This window comes from Camelina sativa, chromosome 9 (genome assembly GCF_000633955.1).
Source record: "Camelina sativa cultivar DH55 chromosome 9, Cs, whole genome shotgun sequence".
Taxonomy (NCBI): Eukaryota; Viridiplantae; Streptophyta; class Magnoliopsida; order Brassicales; family Brassicaceae; genus Camelina; species Camelina sativa.
The window spans coordinates 32,782,092-32,791,478 of record NC_025693.1 but is presented as its reverse complement, the minus strand read 5'-3'; the positions used below and the strand labels follow the sequence as shown (position 1 = coordinate 32,791,478).

Here is a 9,387-nt window from a genome sequence, read left to right as displayed (position 1 = left end):
AAAAAAAAAAAAAAAAAAAAAAAACTTAAAAAGCGTGCGGCTCTGTTCTGTTCCCGCCTGCTTATTTTTATTTTTAATTAGCCTCAAACAAACAAACAAACAGATATATCTTTTCTTTATTTCTTGCACTATAATTTGCTCGCGAGTTTGCTTTGATTAATGCCTTGAAATATTATTAAACAAACGATTATCGGAAATTATGAAGAACAAAGACTCGATCATTCAGGCACAAAGATTGTTGTGTTGTGAATGTTTTGTGAAGGCATTGATATGTTGAAACCATGAGATACAGTGAAGTTCCTTCAAGTCCACTTGGAACGAGGTTTCTGACTAGTAAACACGAGCTAATGACGTGTTAAAGCAAAAATATTATCATACTTGGTGACGAAGAGAAGCTGAGGAGGCAAGACTTGAGGTGTATCGATCACTTACTTGTTCCTTTATCTTTGATCTGAACTCTGCCTCTTCTTCTTCTTTATCATCCTTGTCTCAAGGATAAATCACATATCAGTTGAACTCTGACTCTTACAATTCAAATTGACTGTTTTATGGTTTTCAGTTGAGTTATTTATGGGTGTGTTCGTTGCGACTTAATTACTTACTTGAGCTGGTTATTAGGTTATTTTATCGGTGGAAGAGACTTCGATCATGAGCACTCCATTTCAAATGAGTACTCAAAATGTGCTGCCATGCTTGCACAGCGTCTCAACCCTTATAGCTAGTTCAAGATTCTTATGTTATATTATGTTACATCAGAATCTTGTTATGAGAATGCTACGGCCGGAAAAATTTACACAGTCTCAAATTCTCAATGTATGTACTTTGATCAGTTTAAGATATATAACGTATAAAATTTGTGTGGTATTGCACGATTTGTCCGTGAAGTGTCCTTTAATTTTACGCAAAATCGTCATTATATCACAAATATATATATTGAATAATTAGTAGGCATGTCAATTAGAGTACATATGATCAAAATTACCCAATTTGAGTTATATTGTAAACTTTGAGATACGAATTAATAATATGGATCATCGTAAAATATCTCATTTGAGATTAATAAAAAAAAAAAAAAACTACTTTAATATCATTTTACAATTTAAAAAAAAAAAAAAAAAAGTGAGAGTGTTGGTTAATAAAAAGAGAGAAAGTAAAATCTTGAAAAGTAAATGACGAATATGGAAGGAACCCATAACCACGATCCCTCCCTGGCTCGCTCCACGTACCCACCACACTAGTCTGGTTTCTTCTATGTTTACTCTGCGTTAATGGCTTCCATTTTTTTTTTTTTACCGCAACGTTTTTATTATTAATTCCTCAAATCCATTTTTATTATTTAATTCGCTCGCTCAATATCATCAATTACCCACAAATGTCATCTGATTCGAATTCGACTCTAAAAAAAAGAACTTTGAGATAGAGAGAGAGAGAGAGAGAGAGAGAGAGAGAGAGAGAGAGAGAGAGCTCTTCTTCTTCATCCTCTCCAAATTCACCCAATTCGATTTCATCATCTTCATCTTCTCGGCCATTTTCGATCGGTGCCGGAGATCTTTTCGCCGGTAAAATTTCCATCTCCCTCCTCTGCTTTTGCTTTTATAATATCTGATTTAGTTTATTTAATCGCGTTTCTGTATATTTGATCATCGTCCTTGTAGAAGAAATCGATTTGATTCGATTGTGATGAAACAGTTTCCTATTAGTTTTTTGCATGCTTGGTTGATCGTGTTTTGATTAAAAATAGTGATAATGATGATGATGATGTTTCTGTTGTTAAATTCTCTCAGGTTTGTGATTTTTTTTTTGTTGGGGGTTTCTATGGGTGTAATGGAGAACAGTATGGTGAATACGGAGACATCAATGACGATGATGAGCAATGGTGATGCTTTTGTTGATAAAAGAGTTGTTTTTCAGAATGGTGTTCCTGGTGGTTGTTTCAGGAATGATCGTATGACCGGGCTTAAGTTTAAGCGTCGTAAGGTTAGTGCTGTTAGGGATTTCCCACCTGGTTGTGGTACTGGTGTGAACCTGTTTTTACCCAAACCAGCTGAAGATGTTATCAAGGTTGAGTCTTCTGTTAAAGAGGGGGAAGGTTTGGTGGGACAGAGAGATGATGGGAAGAGTTGTGGTGAGTTGATGGTGTTTCCCCCTGCAGATGGGGATTTGGTTGGAAACAAGAGTGATGTCATTATGGCTGAGCCTGTTGAGGTTCAGCCTCTGAGCATTTGTAGGCCAGATGGGGATGTTTTGGCGGGTTCTGTTTGTGGGGAGAGTTCAAACAGTGAACAGACTGTGAAGGTTGAGGGTTCCATGGGAAAGAAGAAGAACTCGGTTCTTGAGAGTTCTGCTTCTGATGTTAGCAGCAGCGGTCTAGAAAACATGACGAGGGATATTGTTGTTTATGCAGATGAAGAATGTTTGAGAAGAGATGATTTGGCACAGACTGAGCCGTTGGAAATTGAGATGTCGTCAGATGTAGCAGTTCCTAAACCAAGTCTTGATTCGCGTAGAAAAAAGGCAAAGAAAGGGGTTGCATTTCATTCTGCCTTGAAGGTTACCAGAACGATCAAGAAAGAGTATGGTGAAGGATCTAGGATGAAGAAGGATTTCTATTCGCGCCAGAGGGTAGGTCGAGATGTAGAGGATTCTCCTGACCATCGAATACCTCGACAGTTGCTAAATGTCGGGATTCCTCCTTCTCGTCCCAGTGGTTCATGCAGCGGTGCTGATAATACTAGCCGGGAAAAAGTCAAGGAAACTCTACGTCTTTTCTATGGAGCTTGTAGAAAACTTTTGCAGGAGGAAGAAGCAAAGCCTGAGAAAGATCGGATCAAAAGGTTTAGAGTAGATTTCGTGGCTTCAAAGATTCTAAAAAGCAAAGGCAAGTATCTCAACGTGGGTATTCATATTTTGGGAACTGTGCCTGGGATTGAGGTTGGTGATGAGTTCCAATATAGAATGGAGCTGAACATTCTCGGTATGCATAAACCGAGTCAAGGGGGTATTGATTATATGAAACACGGTGACGACATAGTTGCTACTAGTATTGTAGCCTCTGGAGGGTACGACGACTCTCTGGATAACTCAGATATCTTGATCTACACTGGTCAAGGCGGGAATGTGATGCAAGCAAAGAAAAGTGGACAGAAATATAAACCGCCCAAAGACCAAAAGCTTGTACAGGGGAACCTCGCATTGAAAAACAGCTCAATCAAGCAGACCCCTGTACGTGTCATAAGGGGCAACCAAAAGGCAGCTTTGGAATCATCAGGTGGTGATAAGAAAGGTGCACATTATGTTTATGACGGATTATATCTTGTGGAAGAGTATTGGCGAGAACTCGGATCTCACGGGAAGTTTGTCTTCAAGTTTAAGCTTAGGCGCATGCCTGGACAGCCTGAGCTTTCATGGAAAGTGGTGAACAACTCAAAGAATCTGAAATACCGGGAAGGTCTGTGCAAACTTGACATCTCAGAAGGGAAAGAGCGACTACCCATAAGCGCTGTGAATGAAATAGACGACGAGAAACCGCCAATGTTCACCTACATAGTGAAACTGATTTACCCGGATTGGTGCAGACCAGTTCCTCCAAAGTCATGCAGTTGCATCGGTGGCTGCACGGACGGCGCTAAAAACTGCAATTGTGTGGACAAAAACGGAGGAGAGATTCCATACAACCACGATGGAGCCATTGTTGGTGCAAAGCCTTTAATCTATGAGTGTGGCCCTCGCTGTAAATGCCCTGCTTCTTGCTACCTTAGAGTCACACAGCATGGTATCAGGTTCCCGCTTGAGATTTTCAAAACTAAGTCAAGAGGTTGGGGAGTGAGGTCGATTAAGTCAATCCCTTCGGGTAGCTTCATATGCGAATACGTAGGTGAGCTTCTGGAGGATAGTGAAGCAGAAAGAAGAACCGGAAACGATGAGTATCTCTTTGATATTGGTAACAGATACGAAAATACCTTGGCGGAAGGTATGTCGGAGATTATGCCGGGGGCACAGGCAGGCCCAGCCGAGGAAGAAGATGAGGAGGCAAGCGGATTCACCATTGATGCAGCAACAAAGGGGAATATTGGGAGATTCATAAACCACAGCTGCTCGCCAAATCTGTACGCACAAAACGTATTGTATGATCATGCTGACAAGAGAATGCCTCACGTGATGTTCTTCGCAATGGACAACATACCTCCGCTTCAAGAACTGACTTACCACTACAACTATGCGATCGACCAGGTACGCGACTCTATGGGTAATATCAAGAAGAAAGCTTGCTACTGTGGTTCTGCCGTATGTACCCATAGGCTCTATTGATGGATGGATTTGCCTTCAACTTTTTATCCCTGCTTTATTCAGATTCTTCTAGTTTTATGTTTGGTTATCTCAAACTTTTTTCCCATTTTAATATTCAATTTCTTCTTGTTGTTTTATGTTGACTAATCACAGTTTACGTTACATTTTTAGACGTAATTAAAGCTTGAATTTGTCAAAAACCAAGTCTCTCTTTGATATAAAATATATATATGTTTATGCGGGTTGAATGGTCAAAAACTAGTTTCAGAAAGATTAATTACGAGTAAATCTGATCATTGTCTTGTATGGTAAATAAAAATAATAGGAACATGTTTTCAAAACGTTAATTTTAGAAAAAAGTGGTAAATCATTTGTGTTTTGGATCTGCACAAAGACTTAGTTAAAATGTTAATACAAACAGATTCCTATTTAGCTTGAAGCATTTTTATGGAGTTACAATCAATTGGTCTTGCGTCCTCGGGATCTCACTTGCAGTTTCTTCTTGATTAAACCGATCTACACTGTTTATGAATATCCCTAGCAAAAGCAAAAATTGGCAACAAATTCTTGATATGGACCAGAAAAGCTTTCATCTGCGATTATTCGAGCTATAGATTTGAGTTTTGTTTTACCTATAAATTCCTTCTCCTATGTCTTTTGCAAGTCCAGTAAATGATTTCAAATAGCTTTCACAAAACTTGAAATATATACCGAAGATACAATGAAATATACTCACTTATCAATAAGACCGATCTCTTTCACTTGCTCTGTAGAAGAAGGCAGCTCATCATCTTCTGCTTTTACAATCTTATTATTCTTTGGGCAGCTAGAAGAGGATTTAGCAACAACATCAACATTTGAAACAGGAGCTGACACCTCCTCCTCCTCTCTGACCTGCTTTCCTTCTAAGCCTTGCAGTCTATGTTGGTCAGCTTGAAGAGGTCTAATATAATCCCAAAACTTCTGTCTTTGAACAGTGGTCAAGAAGTCAGGAACAACACTTGTTGAAGGTTGAGGTAGAGGCTGCGGTGAAGGCAGAGATGAAGGTGCAACTGACTTTGGAGGATTTTGAAGCTTTGGAGGAAGACTTGGTGAGTCTAAACCCATGAATCCCAAACCACTCTTTTCACATAAACGCTTCTTTGGCTGAATTGCCTCTTCCATTCCTTGGCCAAATATTCCAAGGCCTTTTCCCTCATATTTCATTTTGACCATTATACCATAAGCAGTTCCTAAAAAACGATAGCCTGAGAATGTCTTTACTGGATTATCCTTAACATAGATGTGTTATCTTCATTACCTTATACAGTATATACACAATCTGTACAAATCCCAAACTAATTAGCTAAATCCATCATAATTCGTGGTATTCCTAACAATAGACACTTTTTAAAAATAACTTGTAATTTAATTACTTTGTTTGTTTTTCCTCATCCATCATGGATGAAATCACCTTCGTCAATCTTCTAAAACAAATAATTATCCCTATATAATATACACTTGTTCTTTTCATTTGCTTCTAATTTTAAAACTTGAAAAATCTTAAATATAACACTTGTCATTATAAAAGTACTCAAAAAATCATACAATTCAATTCAACCCATTAATAGACTTCATTATAAAATGCAGATTCCCTATATATTCAAATGATATACTCAATAAATTAGCTTATATAAGTTCACTATCTAAAAGGAGTAAACTCTTGTTTATAGTAATATATAATAGAAGCCATAGAGCAGTAGTTTATGTTTTTCTTTACACTTTTGAAAACTACCTTTTTTTATTTTTCCTTTATAAACTAGTTAAAAATATGTATAATTACAAAAATAACTTTACGTGAACTTAATGATAATTAACCAAAAAACTATATTTTAAGTATCAAATCAATTAATTGATAATAATTAAATATTTAATTTTTAAAAAGATTTTGAGTAACTAGCAATTCAACCGATGTTAAGTCATGTGTAAAACAGTAGTTTAGTTTTTTTTGTAAAACAATAATAATAATAACATCATTCTACCGATGTTAAGTCATGATTTTTGTTAAGTCATGTGTTAGTGTCATTGTGCAGATTTTGATGATTAATTATTATTGAAAATACATAAAATAATTTAGTTTGCAAAAAAAATAGTTTATTTATTTTCACTGTTTTGATTTACTAAAAGATAGCTTTATATTTATATCTAAATTAAATTATCATTTTACATATAAAAGATTGTATTTTTCATTAATTATAGTTAAAAAATGTGTTTGGAGCGTTGGAATTTTTTTATATATAGCATTAGTGGTTGACGCAGCGCGGGAGTTTTATTAATAATTTTTGATGTGTTGTTTTGTTTTCTTAATTTTTTGTTGGTTTCTTTATTTCATTTTATTCTTTGATATTTTGCTCTGTGTGTTTGTTGGTTTTTTGTTTTGTTACTTTTCAGATGGGGTAGCTAGCTTTGTTCCATTTTATGATATGAAAGTATTTGAAATGGTTATTGGAAAGTGTATTACGATACCCAATAGTAGCCGTTGGAACCTTATATGTCTAAGGCCTTCTATGGGTGTTAACCCAACATAGTCACTTAAGTCTACTATTATGGGGTTTTTTTGCGTATTAAAAATAACTTAGAAAAAAAAGTGGTATATCATTTGTTTTTTGGATCTGTGCAAAGACTTGGTTAAAAATGTTAATACAAACAGATTCCTATTTAGCGTGAAGCATTTTTATGGAGTTACAATCGATTGTTCTTGCGTCCTCGGGATCTCACTTGCAGTTTCTTCTTCACTAAACCGATCTACACTGTTTATGAATATCCCTAGCAAAAGCAAAAATTGGCAACCACTTAAAAACCAGTTCTTGATATGGACCAGTAAAGCTTTCATACTCGAGCTAATGATGATTTTAGATTTGTTTTACCTATAAACCATATTGCAGCAGCTAAGAACAGAATCGATGTAAGCATCAACGCGGTTTTTCTCCAACTATTGATGTGATCCTGCATGCGTATACAACAATGGAGCATTTTAGCTCTTGAGTTTTTTTTTCTTCCAGGACTGGAGAATGGAAAGAAGAGCTATTTTACCTGAACAATACCGACAAGAGGCGAAGAAGGAACATCGCCAAATATGTGAATTGCGACTGTGGAGACAGCCATTGATAATGGTCTTAAACTTGGTTTCACACAATGCAAACACACATAATTCACTGGAGCCTGAAGAAGAAGAAGAAGAAGAAAAAAGATGAAGCTGTTCTTTATGAGCAGTTTACATTAACAATACAATACTCTTATCAGAGTTTACTCTTTACCTGTGTAGCAAACACAAGAAGCTCTCCTAAGGCAAACAGTGCGATGAACCCGTACAAACTCTTTAGGGTAAATGCAGTGAAGCAAAATACCGCCCCGAGAAATGTTACTCCGGATAAGAGCTGAATCCAAGAGTAATCCGAAAACTAGAAGAAAAGCTCTTTTATTACCTTGAAAGCATTTGGAATTGTAGCAGTGACACGATCAAGTATAAAGCCTCCTGATAATGAGCCTGTTTTCGTCGCCGCAAGTACCTGCGGCTGCGGCAGCCGCATGTGTTGCTGTTCGTTTGGTTGCCGCAGGTGTTTGCGGCAAGACGCTGCGGCAAACGCTGATTTTAATTTTGGACATTGATTAGTTGCGGCGATCAAAAAAGTTGCGTTTGCCGCAGTCGCTGCCGCTGCCGCAGCCGCCTACGTCAACGAAACGAACACGCCCAATGTTCCAACGATCCCACAAATGATAGTTACTCCCCCGAAGATCATATCCGCGTTTCTCTGTCAAGTTACAGTTATTGTAATCTTTCATGAAACAAAAAAAAAAAAAGAGAAATGATGAATGACTGTTTTACCATTTTATAAATATTATAACCGGCCTTTGGTCCCCAATATGAGTATGCTCCTATCACAAAATTGTATGATACATAACCTGTTTAAGGCAAAGTGCATGTATCAATTCAACAAAGAAGATCAAAGAGTGTAAGAAGACGAATAGAAAAAAGAAAGAGAAATACATTACCTAAGACATTGACAACAAAGACCTTTTCTCTATACAGAATTTTATATGGAGAGACCAAATGAACAACATATGGCGGCAGCAAAGAGGATCCTGAGACAGGTTCAGGGAACTCGAGAGTTTGGAATTCAGTACAAGTATGGTGGTGAGCAAAAGCTGGTCGGTTATGTGGACAGTGTGATTTATGCAGGGGATGCTGGAAATTTCAAAAGCACCTCTGGATACGTTTTCATGCTGGGAGGAGGTGCAGTGTCGTGGGTCTCAAAAAAGCAGCCGATTGTGAGTTTGTCAACTACTGAAGCAGAGTTTGTCTCAGCAGCTTATGGAGCTTGTCAAGCAGTTTGGCTTAGAAACACACTGTTGGGGATTTGGTTTTCAGCAAGAGGAAAGTTGTGTCTTCTTCTGTGAGTGACAATAGTTCTGTCTGCAATTAAATTGTCTAAGAATCCTGTGTTGCACGGAAGGAGCAAGCACATTCATGTCAGGTTTGAGTTGGTGAATGAAGGAGTTTAATCAATTGGACTGCTGTGGAACACAAGATCAGATAGCTGACACAATGAAAAAAAGCTGGAGGTGTTTGAGAAGCTTAGGAGCGGAAGTCCTCTGTTTGGTTTTTAATTTTAGCTGAATTAAGTCTTCCTTAGTAGTAGGATATGATGGACTATCTCCACGTTTGAGTTATGTTTTAAGTTGTTAGTAGCTTAAGTTTTGGATTCTAGTTGTAAGATCTAGGTCTATTTATAAAAGACCAGTTTCACTTTGTTCAATAATATGAATCTTTCAGCACTTTCTGACTGCGAGTCTTTTGGAAAAGCTCATCCAGTTAGTTCTTCAAGAAATCTTATACTCTTTCCTTTGTTTCCTGTCAAAAAAAAATACACTCTGTTATATATTGTATTAAAAAAAATGTTAATTTTGGTTTTGAAATTGAACCGCCCTAAACCGATTGGTTCGTCCATTGATTCAATGTCTTTGGTATTGTTTCTTTTCCTTTTCTTTTTGTTTATTTTCCTTTTAAGGTATTATTTCTCAGATATAAATAGTTGGAGATAGTACACTAAACAGGGCATT

At 37.0% G+C, this 9,387-nt stretch overlaps 1 protein-coding gene and 1 long non-coding RNA gene across 2 annotated transcripts; one reads left to right on the top strand and one right to left on the bottom strand.

Moving 5' to 3' along the window:
* On the top strand, nucleotides 1,283-4,424 carry LOC104713717 (histone-lysine N-methyltransferase, H3 lysine-9 specific SUVH6-like). Its single transcript, XM_010430904.2, has 2 exons — nucleotides 1,283-1,559; nucleotides 1,785-4,424. Exon 2 carries the CDS (start codon nucleotides 1,816-1,818, stop codon nucleotides 4,306-4,308), a length of 2,493 nt encoding a protein of 830 aa, XP_010429206.1. The 5' UTR covers nucleotides 1,283-1,559; nucleotides 1,785-1,815; the 3' UTR covers nucleotides 4,309-4,424.
* LOC104713716 lies at nucleotides 8,023-8,348 on the bottom strand. Its single transcript, XR_755676.2, has 3 exons — nucleotides 8,320-8,348; nucleotides 8,153-8,229; nucleotides 8,023-8,050 (listed from the first exon to the last, which is right to left on the bottom strand). It is a non-coding gene; the product is annotated as an uncharacterized LOC104713716 (long non-coding RNA).

Excerpts from the sequence above, each read along its gene's own strand:
- LOC104713717 (XM_010430904.2), top strand. The coding sequence starts at position 1,816 with ATGGGTGTAATGGAGAACAGTATGGTGAATACGGAGACATCAATGACG.